General features: G+C 37.1%; 1 protein-coding gene across 1 annotated transcript; it reads left to right on the top strand.

The window, feature by feature from the left end:
- The first annotated feature begins 2572 nt into the window (after positions 1–2572).
- On the top strand, positions 2573–16282 carry TAF2 (Transcription initiation factor TFIID subunit 2). The gene is made up of 5 exons (XM_051216504.1): positions 2573–3500; positions 4937–6315; positions 10797–11255; positions 13601–15335; positions 16132–16282. The coding sequence occupies exons 2-4, from the start codon at positions 5359–5361 to the stop codon at positions 15332–15334; spliced, it is 3150 nt and encodes a 1049-aa protein (XP_051073799.1). The 5' UTR covers positions 2573–3500; positions 4937–5358; the 3' UTR covers position 15335; positions 16132–16282.
- The last annotated feature ends 6783 nt before the right edge of the window (positions 16283–23065 follow it).

Raw genomic sequence — 23065 nt, 5'->3', positions numbered from 1 at the left:
AGATGTTTTGGTGATCTCCAGAATTCCGTCCATAAATGCAGCCTGCCTGTCTATAGCGTTGTTTTGAAATGAGACAAGCACTACTTGCGCTTGTTGGGGAGGCTTAGACAACAAAGCTGTCTGAACTGGCCCTTGTCAGAGGTTCGTTGACTAATGGCCTCCCGCATACGCAGCGACATTTCTTTTGTTGAGCCACGTTGTAGTTTGGTGTCGTGGAAGGATTTGTCCGACATTTGACGGTTCGTTAGGTCTTCACAGTTTAGGATAGCTTTCCCTAAATTGTCTTATGACTCCGAATCATCGCTAGTTAACATACTAGGTGTTACGTAACGGTTAACATGGCGCTGGGGTGCTTTTACTACCACGAGGGTATGTGCAGGTGTGTCCGCTACGCCGTGATAGTGAAATTAGCTTCTGCGTTGCGGGACCGGGGTTTGATATATCTGGCCGGAATGACATTAGCTGAAACGAGGGAGTGGAAACATTTTAAAATTTAAGTCACTTAGGAGTCAATTGCGTCATACTGAATTTGAAGTTTACCAATGATCGAGAAAAAATAACATTCGAAAATATGAAAATAGTACCACCATATGTAAAACAAAAATCAGAAAGTGAATAATAAGGAATAGAAAGTTTGCTGCTTGGTGTGCCAGATCACCCTGAGGTCACCAGTAAGGATACAACAATTTTTCGGAGTTTGTCAACTCCTCTATAATTGAAGAATATCAACCCACTCAAACCAGATATCAGAACTGAAGAGATTCAAAGTGATATTTGAAGGGTTATCAGCATGTACACGAACATTTGGTCTAAGCTGACTAACAATTGGAAGGGATGCATTGGAAGGAGTACACACTCGTGATCTGGTGCAGATGCGTGACCGAGTGCGTTCAACAAAACATTCGTAACTAAAGCAATTCCATACTAGGGGACTTATCAAATTAGCACAACGACGGGGAATTCAAAACGTGGAATGAATTTGGTATACAAGGGAAAAAAGAATATATCAGCAATGGAATACATTCAGAGAAAGACAGCTTTGTTCAAACATAATCAATAACTTTGCCTTGGATCAAATAATGACGATGGATGCAAAACTCCGTCGATAAGAAAGTTATGGTCAAGGAGAAAATAATGTTTCAAGTCATATCACGTGTATATAGTTGGGGCTTTCTCACTCCTATCCAGACACTCACAAACAGATACAAACGAAGAGATCCTACATTAAAGTCGCACATTGTCGAGGCGGATATTTATTTGTGTACAAATGCCAGACTGGAGGTTTTTAAAATTTATGTGCTCAGTGTGCCAGTTTTGCTGTCGAGAATTGCAAGTTGTACTTAATTAAGATCAATGTATTCTCTGTCTTATAAACTGTAATTTTTTATCAGGCGTGTTCAGTACTTAAAGATACTCTTAAAGTGAGCAACAATTGTTATATTTGGCTAACACATATATATCTGCAGTAAATGGTACTGGAAATTCCTGTAGATCAGATGAGAGTGTAATCGAAGACACTTCTGTCCACTTATGTATGTTGTTCTAATTTTCTTGTTCACTGAAAAGGTCGGTGATTCACACAGGGGTGTAACTCACTAGAAAGGACATTTCAGGGGACAAATCTCATAAAATTTGGGAATTCGTCACACTGACATATTCGTCAAACGCAGATTTACTCAAATCCAGGTGTTTGAAAAATTTTTTTGATGGAAACCGGACTTAAGATGCAAAAGATATCTGAAGTTTCACATTCCTATACACGTAGCACGTTCATAGTCAGAGTATACCAAAGCAGCCAAATCAGAAGTCAGAAATGTAGGGGTTCTAATATATATTTGGAAGGTTATTGTTATGTTGATGAGGATTCCGTCTAAGCTCTCTGGTAGTTGAAGGAAGTGCTTAACAGGGTGCATACATCCGTGATCTGATGCAGATGCGTGACCAGGTGCCTTCAGCTAGGGTGTGTTCAGTAAACATAATAAGGTCAGCATCAATCTCAAAGACATACGAACCAAATTATTTTGAGAATTTATTTACAACTACGAACGGTTGCGTCGCATGTATCTATTTAAAATGTATGTAAGACGCTCAAATATACTATATAGTTCTCACCGGTCGGAAATCGAGACATAACCATGGCCGCCACCAGAATGTTACAGAATGGGATTTAGTGGAGGATATATCACATTTTCGTGAGCGAATTATTCGTGAGACGTTAGTGTGAGTTTTTGTTTACATATAAGATACATATTCATTCCCAGCCTTTGATACAAAGAGATTCAATGTAAATCTGTATAACATATATTCAGGTTTACAACTTCTTATACCACATCTGAAGTAATTAACATTTACTATAAACAACCTTTTATGTCTTTCCCAGTTTACAAGCAATCATTATCTATGTCGTGGAATGCAATTTTACATGAGAAATGTAAAGCAAAAATATTATGCAAGCACACATGGATGGCAAGTCGGATTTTCGCTTTACATCTTATGGACTGCAACGGGAAGACTAAAGTTGGACAACTGGTACTATATTCATTGGTGAGTAATTCGGATAAGAGGGACAATGGTATAACAATCATTGATTAACACTGGATTGTAATTGAGTATTGAAATTCCTTGTGAGGATCTTCAAATGAGTACGTTTGTTTCTGTCTGGACTAGTTTTGAAGCCTCATAGTTCACATACAACGCTAGGTTGTGCTATGAATATTGAAAAATTATAATGAAACTTTCAAAGTCTCTTACTTGTGTATTGGACTTTGTCTAAAGAGAACATAATTTCTTACAGACCAGCACGATGTATTAATTAATACATCGTGCTTTTTTGCAAATCGACTGTTGATTGCAGATAAATTCAACTTCTTTACCTTGCAAAATTTCAATAGGTCGGGAGCGTTCCACAAGTTCCAATTGTGTCTTTATTTTGGACTTGTGCAGTACAGTCTTAACTTTTGATACATTTTATCGGGTTTTTCTGCATGAAGCTGAAAATAAGTGATCAATAAGGTCTTCATCCAGAATCTCATGTGTTATCTAGTACAACTGCGAGCCGAAGTGTTGGAACAAAATATCGAAAATCCACAAAGTTTACCGGTGATTGTGGGCAGGTTTTCGAATGTCATAGCATGCGTGTTCGTTGTTCACAGTGATATATATATATATATATATATATATATATATATATATATATTCAAGAGCTTCCAGGTCTAAATAAACGATGATTTTGGTTAATTTTGCATTACGGAACACTGAATTTAGATGATATTTTAAATACCAGCCCTGTTTGCATAGTGACTTGAATGGGCCTCTGTAGTTTTACTAAATCTTCTGAACAAATGATTTTTCTAGCTTTCGAAAGCATTCATGAGGTTCGATAGTGTACTCTCGGTCTTTTCAAAGTGGCATGTTTTAATGACTCGAGAAAATTCACTGCACTCACAATTATATGCCAATGGCTTGACAATTTTGTTCGCAGTGGTGGCTTACTGTTTAAAGTAAGTACAAACTCGTATCTGTCTACTTTGTTTTAGGGAGGTGGGTAGTTCTACTAACTTGCAGTTCGTATTCGGCAAATGACTTTTATGTGAAACGGAACACAGTATATACCTAGCTTTTAGCATAGGGGTTTTTTGTGGAGATTGCCATCTTTTAACCGTTCTCATCACGAACTAATCCTAGTTAAACTACTATCGAAAGCTAAAAATTAATGGAAAGCCGTCTTTCCCTAGTCCGGGACTCCTTTATAGCGCGGATTCACAACCCCATATGCGATCAATCCAAGGATCTTCGGTCTAACTAGTGGAGTTCAACAAAATCTGGTGTAAAACAATTGTCCACCTCAGACAATGGAAGATAATCACGCAATTCCGCGAATGCATTAAGGCTAGACAACATTGAATAGCGTCCCAGTGGTCTGTAGGGCCTGGCACGTGTGACCGAAGGTTCTTGTTTCAGTCTCTAATGGGGTTGCGGATACTCACTGCTTAGAAGTTCCATATTAGGACGAAACACCTATCCGGTGCTTCCTGGATTTAATAGTTGTTTTACTAAGATCAGTACGTGATTTAAAGTATTTTAATATCTTGTCAGTGACATACGTTTTCATCGGAAAACAAAAGCGCGTCGTTTTTCAATATCATAATAATGCCTGAGTTTTCTAATTTCATCCTCTGGAATGACAGTCACAAATTGAATCTTTTGTAAACCGTTCTATCTTAATCAAAATACGTGCTGCAACCCAATTTTTATATATGTTTTGTGTTTCTATCAGTTAACGTCAGATGGGTGTCGTAGACAACATTAGGAGATCTATAGTTGTTTTTGACTAACGTGTTTTCAACCGACGTATTACATTGTCTTTGATTTCAACTCTAATGTTGGTTATATGAACCTAATAATGTCAACTGATTTGTACCAAAGAGACTCAACGGTTTGTCTGTAAGCACATCATCACACATATATAAGACTAGGATGTTAATTTTGGATGACAATTTTTCCTGATTACGGGCATGAATTCTGAAATTAAACTGGTTATTAAACAACTATCTAAAACAGTGCTTCATCACATGTTTGAATACTGTTGGTAGTCAGGTCAGGTAATATCACTCAGATTATTATCTCCTGATGAATCATAAAAGACCAGTAGGAATCGACTCTGTTCTCCAAAGAGCTTTTGGTTTTATAGTTACTCTGTTCTTTAGTTCAGGTCATTTTGTATTTCGTTCTGGTTTCTTTGGGTTAAGAACGCTGCCGCACATGCAAAGCATCAACTTGTCATGGGGTTTCGTTACTACGTGGCTAATTTATCAGTTATATTGTGTTCTAGATTAATTAATAGATATTAATTAAGTAACTGAAATATTCTTCATGCTTTTATTTCTCGGTTACATAGTTTAATAATGCTTTTCCACATAAAAATGCCTAATTTCAGATGAACCTTGGAACCTTTTTAACACAAGTCCAGGTTCGCCTACACAACCAATTTCTAAACGACAGTACCGACTTGCACACCAGACGTTGTGTATCACCCACATTGACTTCGAGCAACGTTTGATCGTAGGTTTTACTCAGTTAGTGATATGGCCTATCACACCAACCTTGAGACGTATTCACATAAATTGCCGTCAGTGTCGTATTCATCGCATTTTATTAGAAGCAGCTGACAATGAGTCTGCAGAGTTCGAAAGTGATCGAAAAGGGCGGAGTTCGAGTTGGGGTATTTCAAAAACCAAATTAATCCCATCGCCAACTGATCTCCCTATCCTATATACTGATCCCACCTTAGAAATTTGTGAACGTGATATTAAATTGAGAACTTTGGACAGCTTTGAACGCCGATATACCTCCGTTGTAATGTCAACCGATCCGGATGAAGATGCAGGTGAAGTAACAGTTCGATTACCTTCAGATTTCTGGCCGTTAATTTCTCAAAAATCTCCTTTTATATTAACCATAGAATTTTCTCTTAATAAACCCAAGTCTGGATTTTATTTCGTTGTCCCTGATGGAGAAGGATCGTTAAGTGAACGCGGAGTACATGCATTTACAGCTTTTACACCAAACTGTTCTCGTTTATGGTTTCCTTGTATTGATTGCTCGGAACCATGTACCTGGAAAATTGAAGTGACAGTGTTCGAAGATTTAGTTGCTGTTGCCCCTGGAGAGTTAATAGATGCTCCATACTACACTGAAGATTTAACACACAAAACCTACCACTTTTATGTCTCCCAACCAGTATCAGCCCCTTGTATTGGACTGGCTGTTGGGGCTTTTGAGATTTTTCCCGACCCACGGCTCTCCAACGGAGCAACACACTTCTGTCCGAATGGACTATTAAACCTTTTACAATACACAATATCTCCTCTCTCCGAAATGATCGAATATTACGAGTCTATATTGGCGTCACAGTATCCGTTTTCCACGATAAAATGTGTGTTTGTAGATTGTGCTTTTTCAAAATGTCAGTCATTCGCTTCTTTGATTATTCTCTCTCTTGATCTACTGCACTCACCAAGAGTTATTGACCAAGCGATCGAAACACGTAAAATATTATCATTAGCTGTGGCCCATCAGTTCTTCGGGTGTTTTCTTATCATGGAGACGTGGTGTGATGCTTGGCTTACATACGGTCTAGCAGGATACTTATCTGGTCTGTACCAAAAACGCGTCTTTGGAAACAACGAGTATCGTAAGATTGTTCTTGATGAAATGCACTTCGTAACAGAGTTCGAGAATATGAGATATGGGATTGTACTTGATCCATCAAAATTGACTTCAAAGTTAACCTATTTTGATTTGAGCTCATCCCATGTAAGTAATGTAACTTTCATTTTACGTTCGATTTTTCATTGTTATGATATTTTAGCGTCTCTAGTTTTGATTGTTCTGCATGTAAATACAGAAATTACCAGCTCACTACTAACTTCAGATACTTTAATCTCTAAGTACAGTGTATAAAACACTCAAACAAAATTCCCAGAGCGTCTGTTGTCGCCCTCAAGAAAAGACAAGCTAATAGCACTACTTTAGATTTTAAGATTCCCATGTATTTATACAAGCGTAGTAACTTTGACTTTGTCCTCAAAATCTTTGTTTTTTTGGATAACATCATTGTTTATCGGTTAACGTACCATAACTTCCAAAGATAGTATTGCTTTTTTGATTCAGCTTAACTAACTTCACGGACATTTAATTTTGGTAGTCAGATTAGTATCTGTTGAGTTCTTCCTTGATGAACTGTTTGGTGTTTTTAATCAAAATGATTTTTAAAAAATAGTGGTTTGTAAATGTTTTCATGTATGCTAAATTGAGTTCATTACTATAGTTTCATAAACAACCATTGACATACTTCCGGTTGATTAGATATTAACATATACTAGTGCATGTTCAATCTCATTTGAAAAATATTCTAACCACCGATTGAGAATTCCGTAAACGCTTAAGTGTTGTCAAAAATCGTTTACAGTCTGAGTATTTTATAAAGAAAACTTATTCCTCTTATGTAAGTCTGGTATTGTCATTGAGTTGTTCTCTTTCAAAACAGATACTCAACCATAGCGTGTTAATTGATCACATAAAACCATGTAAAACTAAAATGGGAATCTGTATTCTGAAAATGCTTCAGTGCTCTGTGGCTTAGACTTTTGGATTAAAAATTCGGGGGTGGACGACTGCACAAGAAAACCCCTACGCGAATTTGGGTGAGTGTGCAGTACCACTGTCCTTACGCAATTGATAATTTCGAATGAAGTTAATAAACAACTCATCTTGCACTTCAATCATGGCACTTTTCAACCGTAGTTATTTTATTATAAGTAAATTTGTTTCATGTTACCCTAACTTTCTATTCTAACTGACTGTAGCTGCCACCCTAACGTAGTGGTCGGGCTTAGTTATTGTTTGGACCACGTTTCGTAAAGTCCTACCATGCCAGGCAGGACGGTTTGGGAATGGTAATACTAAAAGCAGCAACTTAAGGTCCTGGAACAAAGTCCTACTTCCGACTGTAGACAGATGTAACTTCAGTAAACTGTTCATATCTAGCAACAGCATCCAAAGCGATCCTGTCTATTCACAAAGGGAGGAAGGGATCAGAAATAGTCAACCCTATATATGTCACATCTCACCTTACCTACGGACTCTGGTTTCCGTAGTAAAGCATTTTGAAGTGTACAGCTAAGACATCAAAAACCTCCCATAAAATGGCTGTTTGTAGACGGTTTCAAGCAGTTGTCTATTAGGCTCTGCAGTCGCTAAGATCAACACTAATTCAGATTATTCTTCAGGTCCCACAAGAGGAAAACTCTATCCACAACGTGGGCAGCTGAGAAGTGGTAACCGCCCTAATACCTCTCTCGGCACCCGAGATAATCTTTTTTACTATCAATCCCCCTCATCTCCTAATACTTCTCTTATCCTCACGACTAACCCCTCTCATTTATATTTCTCATCACGCACCACCAATATTAGTGATTTGAGTTCACGGGATGTTATTCCTGGTCTCCTGCAACCACGCTCTAGACTATGTGTTGGAGCTTTTAATGTCCGAACATTGTATCAGGTAGGACAACAGACTTCTTTAGCTAGCACTCTAGAATCTCGCGCCATAGATGTATGCTGCGTCTCGAAAACGCGCATACAGGATCCATGTACAGCCATTCATTTGACCTGACCTTGTCAATATGAAGAACGAGCATGATTTACCCACTGAATATCTGGAGACCCCAATGATACTGTGGTGTGTGCTACTTACATTGACATAAGTAATATATGGTGTTAGTCATAAACAGGTCTGGCAGCAGAGAGACAAGAGGATCTAACAGTAAAGAATGGGAACAGAATGCAATTTGTATGAAAATGCAAGAACAATGAAGTCTGAGTCATTTTGAGACAATTGGTGGACATTTTACAAATTACGTATTTACTATTTGATTGTTAGATTTTATTAACAAGTCCTGTAATTTTGAGTCAAATACATTCGATTGTCCCCACCCGTGTTCTGTTCACTACACTACTTCACGTAGTCTCTCTGATGTAGGTATAGCATTAAGTTGACACGCAGAACAGGCCCTTTTGGATTGGAATCCGATAGACAGTCACTTGTGCGCTGTCCGACTAAACGGGACAGTAAGAAATCGAAAAGTTAGGAACATACGTTGTTTTCTTCTCGTTGTCTCTTCTTACACTCCCATTGATTGCATATGATGAATTATATAGCAGGCCATCCAACCTCGTAAAATCTAAATCTCGTGATGCAATGAGTGTGGGTGATTTTAATGATCCAAGTAGGTAGACTAAACGAAACAGGAAGGCACTTATCAGGGTCATACGGTATTACATCTCAGCAAACAGATTATGCGGACAGTCTACTAAAACTATGCTCAGATAACCGTCTATTTCTAGCAAACACCAACTTTAAAAATAGAGAGAAACATCGTATGACGTGGCTACCCCGACAATCGACTAGTCGATGAATTCAAATAGATCATATTTCCAGCAGCTTAAACATAGGCTGATAAAAAGCGTATGTATTGATCGAGAGCAGTGGTGAGTAGCGAAGATAGCAGAAGAGATGGAAAATGCAGCAGTCAAAGGTAACAGAAGACAACTGTTCAGACTTCTGGAAGAAACGGACATTAACAATACGGTTGTTAGTGAATCTATCTCGGAAAAGGATGGGACTATTACTCACTTCCAATCCATGGGATTAAATCGAAGGGCAGAATACTTTAGGGAGTAGTTCAACTGGCCTTCAACCACACTGCGGTTACCCACTATCTTCAGTCAACCTGAATGGTGAACTGATGCAAGCCCTTCAAATCTTAGTGAGGTTGTGAAGACTACAAGCAATGTAAATGGAGGGAGATCAGGAGGGTCTGATGAACCAAATCCCGGGATTTTCAGGGATGATGGTCCAGTGTTAGCAGCTAAATTGACTGAGATCTTAGCTGAAACCTGAGAACCGAGTATAATCCTGTCTGAATAGTCTCGACCACTGATCGTTCCAGTCCACAGGAGAGGTTAAAAATTCTGGTGCTAATCACAGAGGACTCAGCTTGACCAGTGTAGTAACTAAAGTATTAGCTCCAATATTAATCTGACGTCTAACTTGAGCTTGTAAAAAACAAACCTGAAAATAGCATGTTGCTCTCAGACTTAGGTATGGATTTATAGATCAAATAGTCACCCTTTGACAGGTTCTGTAACATAAACATACTTCTCAACGTCCGACAGTAGTGGTATTCCTTGACCTTAACGTACTGTTCGACTCTGTCAGTTGTGGGATTCTTTAGCAGTGTCTGTCGTTGAGAGGCGTGTCAAAGAGTTAGATTAACCTTGTACAGACTCTCTACTCGAACACTACTGGTCGAGCCATAGCTTGTGGCGAACTGTCGTTGGGATTGATTACTTCAAGTGGTGTTCTTCAGGGTAGTCCTCTTTGCCTATTTTTACCTAACTTCGTTATTGAAATTCTTTTAAAAATGATGCTTTCGTCGCTTAATATTTTAGGGGTTAATTTTCTACCAAGAGGTACACTTACTTAGATGGCCGTGCCGTTCGATGAAGACGCTAACAAACTCAGCAGTCTTCTGATCCCCTTGAATAACAATGTCAGGGTGTTTAGAATGCGTTTCTCTTTTAATTTATGATGTATCTTCCGGACTGGCCTGTACCAGCTCCTGTATTAATAATCGGACGTGAAGTAGTTAAGCGTATCGACCGCTTCACTTATCTTAGTAGTTTCGTCAGTCTTGATAGGCTGGTGTATGATGAAAGCTGGGCATGGGTTCAGAAGGTTTGCTTGGTTTTTGCTATCCTGTGTCACTTGTGGCGTAGGCGCGATATCCGTTTGCCAACTAATGGAATGGTTTGTTGCGCAGCAGTTCGCTCCGCTCTACTTTATGGGTATAGAGTGTGGACTATTAACGCTGTTTTTGATGTAAGTACTTCCTTGTAATCCCCTTACTGTCATTCGTTTCGCTTCTTCTCATAACCTGTTACAACGATACTGGTGGACAAAACTCAATTCCCTAGTTACTTTCGAAATATCCGGTTTAGTATCACTCTTATCTGTAATGTCTGTTTTCGTGATTCTAGTTAACCAACCTATACTGTTGATGACGTCTTTTTACAGTTGTTTTCGTATATAATCGTGAATCTCGTGGATAGGGCAGCGTATTAGTCTTTATATTAGTTTGTTACATAAGACTATCAAAACTAGGTAGTGCAAATTGTTAAAGTAAATCTATAGTAATTTCATCTTAATTTCGTTCTTGGTTCCACTTTACTAGCTGATATCACCGGATTATTTATCAGCCTATAAGAAAAAATCTCACTTAGTTATTCGTATGCTGGAATTGCGATTGGGACAACCCGTATTGCTTCAAGTTCTTAACAAGCTGCTTGTACTTGCTCGACTTTCGACTAAATCAATCCTCTCTTCTACAGATCGAAATCAGAGTCTGTCGGTCGGATTAGATGGATGTGGGAGAAACGAAGGTGATTCTGTTTCGGTAACTTCAAATACTCAACCTCAACAAAATCCTACAGTTCCTCCCTGTATGTCAGATGAACATAGAGCCAATATTCTCCTATCTACAGCTTCATTTCGGAGGATTATTTCTATGGTTACAGGTCAGGATATCCGAAATTTCTTAAATCAGTGGGCTTGTCATGCTGGTCATGTCAGGATATTTGCTAAGTTTCATTTCAACCGTAAACGGAATGTTGTAGAATTAGAATTGAAACAGGTGATCATTTTTCTATAAAGTGTAATAAAATTTTCATGTCTCACCAAAGAAATTTTAATAAACGGTTGGTGAGTGTACCTTTCTCTGATATTGGTCAGAGAATTTATAGGATCAGAAGTCTACTTAATATCTGTTTCGGACTTGTCAAAAGCCCTCACTCTTGACTTCTCCAGATTTAAGCATTGAATCTTCGAATTCCGTGACGTTTGAGCTTCTCTTTTAGAATCCGTCCATGATATATCAGATAGTGTTTTTTTGTATGTAGCCTAGTAGAGATTGTGATGAGTTTTCATTATTCAATGTTTCTTTTCACTTCTGACTACTTTGACTTTATACACAAAGTATTCGCATTGTACCTGGGTTAGACGTATATCTCCCTAGCGTCGTTTTGAGGAACTATGAATAGTAATTAGTCGGTTACAAGCTTCATGTTCATCGACTGAGATGGTTGGGCCACGTGTTACGTATGCCCGAACACCGATTACCACGACGTGCAATGCTAACCGGTGTTGTGAATGGTTGGAAGAAAGTTAGGGGTGGCCAAACCAAAACGTGGCATTAGTGCTTGAAGACACCAACATCTGGTCTGAGCCATGTTGGTAGATGCAGACTACTCAGTTAGGGTCCACGTGACTATCATAACCAATGGTTGTAGACTCTTGGTGACATGGCTCAGAATCGATCACAATGACGTAGGTGTATACACTGTCTGTCTTCCCTTAAACTAAGAGATTAAAATCGCTTCATATCTTCCTTTCTATGTACTAAATCTTTCTTCCTGTACTATATCCTTATATGCAATTTTTCATATATTACCACCATTGACTTAACTACTCCTATGAATCCGGTGTTCATCACGTTGTGCCAATGAGGTATGGCAACTTGGACCGATGCATGTATGTGCCTGGTCCTACGTTGTAGCCGACTGATTAACTGACTACAAGCTTTCATTAGTCGGAAGATGATTTTTATAGTGGCCTCAGATAAAAGTCAGTTAATCACATAGTATTAGTTGGTGAATCTCTTTAAATCGATTACTACCCAACCAGTTCGGTAGTAACATGTTTACAATGAAAGAATCTATTGACTAAATAACTACTTATTCAAAAGTATTAATTAATAATTAAATACATACGACTTCCGTTTGCTTCTCTGGTTTATTTTTTGCCTATAACTTCAAGTAGTATAAAATTGTAATATTACCACTAACTAATTATTATGAACAACAACACTCTTATTGTTGACCTTCTTTTTATGAATGAGTGACTATGTAGAAAAGACTGCAGCATCATGGTCTAATGGATATGCAATTCATAAAACGTGTTACTGCCACTAGAATAGCATTTTATCACCCTTTCTCCGGATTAGGTCCTTATATCACTTATCAACTTCGCGAAGCGTAGCCAAATGTAATTTCTATTACACAACTGACTCAGCTAAGTATGTATTCTTTAAATTCTCCACAAACCCTCCTATACTAATAATAATCATGCGCTCACTAGTGACTAGCATGAAGATGCGACTCTTGGGGATCTAGTGAAAGCCCTGATCAGTGGAGTTAAACTGTGTCGATTGTGGGACAGTTATCCGTTGCAGGCAATGGATGGGGGTTGTGCAGCATCGTCAATTGATTTAAATTAGACATTAATACCGTCGGATATCGTCACAATGATCCATAGGTTTGGCGCACCACTAAGGATCCCAACACTAGGACGAAACGGTTGTCCAGTATTTCTAGGATTTCAATAGTGGTCTAACTAAGATCAGTTCGTTGCATTAACTATGAAAATTCCCCTCGTAAGTTCAAAGTAGACTCTCTGATACAGACGGTTCACACTACTTATTTTTATATAGAATTTCAGAACTCACCAATATGTAATCATTTTTTCGAGACTTCCATCAGTGACATATTCAGGGTCTCATAGAAAAATTTGTTAGTCTTACTGATTAGTTTATTATAAACACTACCTGCACTTACAAAACAATTGTAGCCAGTTCCTGAATCGTCGTCTTATTCGCTTCGTAGCCGTCTCTATGGATTTAGCTAGAAAAGCTAAACTATTAAAGCTGAACTTGTCGGCTTAACGTTCGTTTAAGCTGAGACCACTTATTTGGATTCAGTTTGAAACGAACGACTCTGACCAACAGTTCCGAAGTGTATATTTCGTGGAAACTGACAGCTGTTTGTGACAATAATCCTAAATATTAGGTTTCTCATTATCAGTACACTTTTAAGATGTATAATAATTTTGTTCGACCTTCATTTTTAATCAATACTAAGACCAAAACTTGCATTACATATTACTGTGAGGGATTAAACATTTAAAAATTAAATTAAATTTTAGGATCTACAATCCAGAGGGACTCTGAATTATACTGGACCAATTACAGTTATGCTCCAAGAATTGGATGGAGCGTTTATACATACTTTCAAATTAGAAGAAGGCCGTATGTCTCGTGATTTACCATGTCATTCCAAAAGTCGAAAACATCGTAAAAAGAAAATTTCGTTAGCCAATGGCGATGAAGTTGATATGGATTTAGCTCGTATTGATCCAGAATCACCTTTACTCTGGCTTCGAATAGATCCAGACTTAGCTATTATACATGATATTCACGTTGATCAACCAGACTTTATGTGGCATCTTATGTTAGCTCATGATAGGGATTGTCTCGGTCAACTGGAAGCAGTAAATGCTCTCAAAGATTTTGCTTCTCCTGAAACGCGTCATGTTTTAAGTAATATTATTTTAAATGACAGAATTTTTTATCATGTTAGAATGGAAGCATGCTTTACATTGTGTCATGTTGTGAACGAACTGAGTACTCTCAGTAACAACCCTACAGCAGCTTCGGCTACAGTAACTTCTTGTTTGTTGCCAATGTTTTGGCAGTTGTTTAGTTCACCAGCAGCTCGTGGCTTAATTCGTCAGAATAATTTCTCTAATTTACAACTTTATTTTCTTCAGAGAGCTATGGTCAAAGCTTTGTCAACTTTGCGTGTGCAACAAGTCTGCCCTCATGATATACTGATTTTCATTAGTGATTTATTAAGGCATAATGATAACTCGCGTAACCCATATTCTGATAGTTATTACCTTGCCGACCTTGTAAAGGCAATGAAAGATACTCTGACACCTGCAATTATTGTTCGTGGGGTAATGTCTGCCTCGACACTACCTTTTGAAGCCCGTACTGTTATCGAAGAAGTTTCTCATTTGTTAAACTTGGAAACAGAAACAATTAGTTATAAAGGTAATGTAACCGTTGTCTGTTTAGCAGCTATAAGACGGCTACAACGACTTGGATTTTTACCCATAGATCCAAGTTTGTTTTACCAATATGCTTTGTCAAACTTTTATTGTGATATCAGAGTAGCAGCAATCGAAGCTGTTGTGGATTATATCAGAGGTGAGAGAGATCAGTCAGCATTAGACTGGCTCTTTAGCAACATTATAGAACGAGAAGATGCCAGTGACGCTTCATATGTTCGCCTACGCTTTGAAGCTGTGCAGTTATTACTACGCATGCCACCATTTCAACGTGGTGAGTCGGGTAGTCGATTAGATACTCCTCAATTAGTTGAAAGACTTTGGACACTGATGAATTATGGATGCACCGGTGATCCACGACTTAGATGTGCAGTCGCTGAACTCTACTACACACTTTACGGTAATCGTCGCCCAACTTGTCTTCCTCTTCCAGAAGGTGTGCTTTTAGTGAGAGTCAAGGAAGGGAGATCTGTACTTAATATATCTGAAAACAATTCTAAAGCTAGTGAAATAGACTATACTGATGAACTGAACAAATATAAATCTGAATGCTTCGGTAGAGGAATTCCTCTTTCGAAAATGCATCCAGAATATGAAGAATTAGAAGATAACTACTCGGAGTGTGAGATGTTGCACGCAAATACTATGAAGTTAGAAAGAGATTCAATCCAACGCCCCACAGTGTCAGAATTCAATCCTCAATTTGATCTAAAGCGAAGCAGAACTGGAAATTTCTCAGAATTGAATGATTCGTCGAACACTTTCAAAAGGCGAACTGAACGTCTAAGTGATGATGAAGATGATTAAGGTAAACGTGAGTTAACTGATTTATAAAGTTTTTAGTCTTAATAAGTGCAATAATTTGTTTGTGTCTCGATTGCTTTTTTTCATGAACTTTGTGTGAAATACGTTGTTCGACCGATAAATTATTCACACACGAACCTAGATTTTGTGTATGATTTCATGGGTGTATTCAATTTATTCATTCTCCTGTCTGTAATAAATGTCCGTCACGTTTCACCCCTTTACTTGTCGCTTTTTCAGATGATAAATAGACCCGACTTACGATAACTCAGTAAAGTAAAACTTAAGTTTATCTTCTCAAATAATACAACTGTCATGTTTTTCCTATATTTTCATCTGTTTTGAAATGGAAAGTTTTCGTGACCTTTAGTCCAAACAAAAATTTACGAACCTAACTAAGTTGAAAATTTTGAAGCAATTTACATATACTGGCACATAGAAATTTGTGCATTTTTACATACTCCATGACTAGTCTATGAAAATGATTTTGGTTACTGGTTACCTATTAATAATACGATTTTTCTGGATTGTTTTTACCAATCGACAAACATAATATAATGTGTTATGTTCTTTTCTAAAAGAAATTAACTTTTTTAGCATCTCCATGGATTTTGAAAATAGTATAGGCTTACTGAATTCAGTATTGCTTGAAATGAAGAACTTACCCTTGGCTTCAAGTGATTCAACCCTCTATGGTAGTTTTTCTGTATAAATCTATTATATATATATATATATATATATATATATATATATATATATTTCTGAGCACGTTATGATTTGCTTCTTTTATCACGTTTTAGAATATTGAATACTGAACTGGAGATCTTCGTTTCGTACCTGTTTACTGTTTTTCATGTGGATGTAACTAATCATTCATTAGTCTGTAAATATCTGTACATATACATTGAACTTTTTATTTTTAATAGTGAAATGAAGCTTGTTCGTTTTGATTTTACTTGAGAATATGTGCGTGACTTTTAGGTTGGGATTAAGCATGAGATTATGGATTGATTTACCGTGATGTTCGTTTATTACCTAATAATTCCAAGCATAGATTAGTTCAGTACGGTATTTGTCTAAGCTAAGGTTGTTTAAATTTAACTATTTATCAGTTATAAGTAAGTTCGTATATAAATGAGTACCTTTAGATATTGCTTTGGAAATCTAGTATTTGAGTGTAAAAAAAATTTAGTCCCTCATATGAGTGAATCCATATTTCGCCTGTGTCTGTTTTACTGAGTAAAAAATTGACTTGATGCTAGTAGTAGGACATACTCGATATTGTCTGCAGGCTGTGTCTAGTAAGATTACTAGTTAGTAATAGGAAATGATTTTGTTTAATTATAAATAAATACAAGTTTTAACTGTAATCAATAAACTAGTAGATGGGCTTTATTCACTGAAATTTCTATTCCCGTAAACATCCGTCTGTCATCTACAACGTCTGACCAGGCACATATTTACATCGGTCGAAGTTTCCATACCTCATTAGCACAACAGGATAAACACCGAATACATAGAAGCAGTTACTTTAATAGTCGTAATATGTGGAAAAAGATTGCACATAAGGATATAATACAGGAAGAAATAATTAGTTCGTAGGAAAAAAGTCATAAAGTAATTTTACTCTCACGATCTAAGGGAAGACAAGGAGTGTATACACCTACGCCATTGTGATCGATTCTGAGCCATGTCACCCGGAGTCTCCATCTACTGGTTACGATAGTCACGTGGACCCCAATCACATAGTCTTCATCTATCAGCATGGTTCAAGCCGGAAGTTAGTGACTTTGTGGATTGATGCCATCTTTGGTTTGGTCGCATCAACTGATTTACCATCATTCCCTAATACCCTACACTTCTAACCTCACTAATACTTACTCGGTGATCCCAGCAGATGCGAGCAATATTTCTAAGACTAGTAGCTTACGAGTATCTTCTACTCTGAATGGCTAGGTTTTGCAGCCGTAAAGCAGTACAGAATGAACTTCTGCTCAATATACTTATCTTTCAACTGATAGACGGATGTTTCACCTTCACCATAAGTGACGTAAGTTGGCAAATATGAACTTTTAGAATCCATGTTGAGATTTTATCAGACACCCATTAGGGCTGGCCAGACTTCCAAGATAAGTGAAGTTGTCGACGCGTTCGATTAATTCACTCCCTATTCTTAGTTCAGGTGTTGACGCAGGCCAGTCATGAAGTAACAACTTGCATTTAGAGGGGGGTGAGAAACGCATCCCAGACGTCCTGGAATTGTTGCTCAGTGCTACCAAAAGACTTCATTTTATCAGCGTCTTCACTAAACAGGACTTTCATCTATGTATTCTAAATCAATAAATAAACATCTTGGTAGGTGATCAGTTCCTGAAAATTCAGTCGGCGAGAACGTTGTTTTCGGCAGCAGGTCTATGATGAAGTCCCGCATAGACGGAGAAAGTGGACAGCCTTACCTGACACCACTTGAGGTTGCAAAATCAGATGATAATTATTGAGGCCAGTATTCTAGACGCTATATTAGTCAAACTAATCCCTCTATGGTTATCATGGAGATTTCGATCCTTCCTTGTATATTGGGACAATCAATAATTGCGACTAGTCAGATGGGATTACGTCTAGTTCCCAGATTTTAGCTAAAATATTAGTCAACCTAATCGCTGAAACTGGAACACTATCCTTAAAGGCTTGGAGGCACTCCATCTCAACCAGCTGCTCTCCCTAGTTTCAGATTACTATAGCTTTTTGAAGATCAATCAAAGCTGGGTGGCCTATCTTAGTGCTTATTCAGGCTGTTTGAAAATAGAGGGTAGCTGAATTGCTCCTTTTTTAGGTTTTAGTGACCTGAGAGTGTGACCACAGCGCCAAAGGGACAACCGCTTGAATTCAGTCACACATGACTTTACTGATCAATTTTCGTGTTAGCTCCGTACTTGTTGGGACCTTATGACCGGGGACGGAAACCTGTGGGATAAGGCCAGGTGTGTGTTTTCAGTTTCGACCCCACCCTTTGTGGGAAGGCAGTATTGCTGTTGTGCTGTTTTTTTGAGGAATGCACCTTACTGCCGTCACACTTCTGTACAGTCAACAGCACGACTTCGTCCTCGGATCATGGATTTATTGCTTTTAGCCTTACCGTTCTTCAGTCTACCTGCTTGGCATAGTAGGACCTTGGGGAACGATTGTTCCAGTTGTGATAGCCAAATCTGACCACTACATCACGGTAGCAGCAAAGGTTGGATTCCGTAAAAGCACTCATCCCTTAATAGTACAATATGGTTTAATATTATCATTTGACGTCCATACATTTCCAAACAAAACCCATCACCCTGTAATGTTCTCTGGTAGAAACCTTATGGTACGTGATCACTTGTAAGCTTTCCGAAAGAAAAATTAGAATATTTTCCTTTTTGTCAACCTGTCCTAAATGTCCTCAAGGATTCGGACGAGTTTAATTAATACAGTGAATACGAGTAATATCTTTTCACTAAATAACGTGTGTTTACCTGTCGTTTATGTGCTGTATAAATCTCGTCAACTAAATTTGTGAGTACTCCATGTTGATTATCCTACCAATGTGATTCAGAAAAAATAAAACTCAAGACAACCATTACACCTCCATGGGTTTGTAGCGTGGAGTCGAGTCGCGGTTGACTATGAACACCGCTACAAAGAAACACGTGCCAAATGAATCAGAAGGCGAAGGTCGAACGTAACTAAATAGATCCATAAAATCCCCGAGAAGCCAAATATCAGAAGACAGTTAATGGACCAAATCGAGATATATTTGCTGGCGATCTCGTGGTATCGAAAGGATACCGAGATCGTGCCAGGATACAAGCTTGGTTACAGAACGTAACCAAATTCGCGCGAAGTCACAATCAAAGTGTAAGAATAAGAATGGAAGCACAATATAGCTGTCATTAGCACAGTCAAACAAAAGCACATTAAAACAAACACTGGTACAGTTGGTTATAATAATAATTGTTTTTATTAAACCAGTAGTGTTCTCGTGATAAATGTGAGTCACTACACAGTCTTTCTACGAAATCGTCATCAAAACGGAAATGAACGCTTGAGATGTCTAACTGTTTTATCCTGTTTTGCAGCGTTTCTTCATCTTTAAAAGATAAACTCGATAAGTAAACTGAATATTTTGAGAAGTTATAATCATAAACCATTTTCGGTTTCTAGACATTTTCTGGTATTCGAAGATAGATAGTTACTGTCATAAATCTCATCTAATATTTTAACCTAATCCCAATGTATGTATATGGTAAGCCATACCGAATAGTTCTGATCTAGAAACATTTCTTCGAATTTCTTCATCATCAGTCGCAAGTATAGAGGCTAAGACACATAAATCGAATTATCATTCCTATTTTCATGAAATATTCCATGCAAGCATCGATTGATGTTCACTACTCAGACTTCTTTCACTGATTTACTGACAACGGTATTCCAAATAGTAAAACATAAAAATGATCACACTTCTGTTTTCATTAGATAATACACTTCTGTCGGTTAATTACGTCGAAATAGTTTCTTGTTAAAATAAAATCTCGACATAGTTTTATGCGGAAAATTCTTTAATACTGTAAAATGTGGATTTTTGAAATATCTAATAAACTCAAAATAATTTTGATTATTATTGTAGTGAACGAAAACACAAATGGGGACAATGGGATGTATTTAAATACAAAATTGCAGAAAATCTTAGTAAAATCTGAGAACCATATAGTAAATACTTCATTTGCGAAATGTCAGTCAATCGTCTCAGACTTCATTGTTCCTTCGTTTCCATATCAATCATTCTCTGTTCTCGTTCTTTTTTCTTTGATCTTCTGCCTCCAGGCATTTCACTTTCGATTCATGATACATAATACTTATGTCTGTCGACATCAGAGGCACACACCATACTATTAATCAGTGATTGGAATGACTTAGGAAAAATACAAACCTAATGCTTGTACTTTATTTATTCTTTGATCCACTTGATTATTCTGTTAATCAAAGTACACTTAAATAATTGTCACTCATATGAATTACTAAATTTAGTTTGGTTTCAGAAGATTCACTAGTAGTTGTTAACTAATAGATAACATATGTTCCCTAAGATGAATAACAGTTATTTTCTTTATCTGTAAAATCGACTACTTACAACAAGATAAGCTGCACTTTTTTTACTTGAGGTTGCGAAAACAGTAATCAGCTCTCTTAAAACATCATTTTTGGTTAAGGTTTTGGTGGTTCAAGATTTAACTGAGCTGTTGATAACTTACTTACTTAGGTATGTTGACCCTCATAGGACATAAGCCTCCGACTACAGATCATCAAGCATCCTTGTCCTGCGCGTTCCGTTTCCGTTTTTAAGAAGTGATACTCATGATTTTGATGCCTCTCAATGTGTTTTGGCTTGCCTCTTTCTCTTGAGGATCCAAAATTAGGGCTTGATTTTGAATAAAGCTTGATGGGTTTTTCTGGAGTAAACAAAATGTTTTTTTTTCAGTTGCCTCTATTTCCGCCTTTAGTACTTCAGTTGGTACCCAGGCTAGTCTTACTGATATGTTATTACCGATTTGCTTTATAGCTTTGAATATAGATTTGCTAATCCCTCATCATTTATTCGTTTCCAGCAGTTTATATTACTTCATGATGAGTTCGTGCTCAGTGTTGTCCATCACGACCTTAGCGTTTAAATACTCCATTAGAATGATCATGTCTTTTTCTGTAATTTTCTCTAGGTAGGACTGAAAAATTATAAAACTGTTCTTTGCCCTTTTCGGTGCTACTATTAGTGGATCCGTTGCACTGGATGATATTCATTGAAGTTCTTCCTCTTTTTCTTTAAAGGTTGATGGATGATTCTGGAGTATTGAGTTTCCGTTCCAATAAGCACTTTCTGTACTTCTGTGGACAACGTCACTCCAACTCCTCGTCCGTTTAGGGGAAGTTTCTCCTTTGTGACTGGAATACAATATCTCTCCTGACGTTAGTATTTTCTATAGAGATTGTATCCTACGAGTTCCACTTATTACAACCAGAACCAGGTTGTATCTTCACATTCTTACAAACAGTTGAATGAACCTCCCGCTCTCTTGCATTATTCGTACATTTCATGTCTCTATGTTCACTGTTCCTCTTGTTTTCAGAGGGGGTTTCGAACTTGTGACTTACAGAAACTGCTAGCTTTCACCATGAAGGGTGTTGTGGATGCGGAGGAATAGACCAATAATTATCATGTTAAGTCCAATGGTGTCCTTGGACTTTAAATGGACATTCCCTATTGGTCGATATTTGTTCACTTGTTGAATATTGTACAAAATGTTGTTTTCTATTTTTATGGTACGATGTGGTATGCTTGATTGGTATATAAACAAAGTATGTTTGAAATATAATGATTCATAACTCAGAGGCTTGGACTTGTGTTTCTTGACTCAACTGGCTGGGACAGACAGCGAAGCAGGGCCAATCGGGGCACGAGGTCATCCTTACGTGTTCACTGTCACCGAAACGATCAATAAATACGCTGCTTATAAAACCCTGCAGTCCACACGTTACAACAAAGGGTCATAACTCTTCCATTTACTCTGGTCAGAGATTTCGTAGGATCATTTTACACTAGCTCGAGCTGGTAGCCGAATCCTAAGCCCAGTTCCCTTACCCTAGCTTGGGACCATTAGTTACCGTAGACAAGTTCCAGGAATTGGATTTTTTAAAGTTGGAAACGTTCAATAAATCAAAATCCACATTTGTAATTACTGTATGCTTCCAGAAATACGAGTTATTTGTCTCATGCTTTTGAATCAGTTTGAGTTTTACTTTTAATCGTACAGTCGCATGTTAACTAAAAATACACCTAAATTGACATGGTAATTGTTCTTAATATTGATCAGCTATTAGATCCCAAACTTGTGCTGATAAACTACTTTTTTTGTAATAATTTTTAGCGTTCTCATTAAGAATCTAAACCAATACTACTTAGCTTACCACTGCTTTGAAATAATCTCAACAAACAGCCTAGCGTATATACAAAATTTCAATAAAGTAAGCAGCTAAGATTTTGATAGATGTAATAGATTCATGCAATAACGAGATTTGATTGAGCTACAACTGAACTAGTATGAATGGTTATCAAAATAGAGTGGACAATATTATTTAATTAGTAGTCAATAAATAATACACATTTGAGATTATCCAAGTCACATACTTTTAGAAAATTAGGTAATATATTCTTTACCATAAATCTGTTTGATTAATTAATTAATTAGTCTATGAGTTCCTTTTTTAAATTATTTTTATCGGTGTATTAGTACATATTGAGAAGTGAAGGTGAATGTAATGAATGCATTCAATTAACATTTATTATTGAATACACTTTAAAACAATAAATGATTATAATAAACAATAAAATGCATTGAAAATCCTCTATTTATCTTTTAACATATTCATTTAGAAGTATTGTATTAAGAAGAGATTAACAAATTAATTGTTTTTAATTGGCATTTATTCTTTTATTTGAAAAATGAAACATTTAATAATAATAGTTTAGTTTTAAAAAAGACAATAGTTATATCTTACTAAATGTCATGACTACGTGAACAATAAATTCCTATTCATTGTTTGTTTTTTTTTCTAAAAAGAAACATACTATTCATGATATTAAGAATAATACTACTGATAGTAATAAATTCATGTTCATAAAACTACCAATTACATGGTTACATCTGAAAT

Source organism: Schistosoma haematobium, chromosome 1 (assembly GCF_000699445.3).
Source record: "Schistosoma haematobium chromosome 1, whole genome shotgun sequence".
Lineage (NCBI taxonomy): Eukaryota > Metazoa > Platyhelminthes > Trematoda > Strigeidida > Schistosomatidae > Schistosoma > Schistosoma haematobium.
This window is presented reverse-complemented; position numbering and strand designations above follow the sequence as displayed.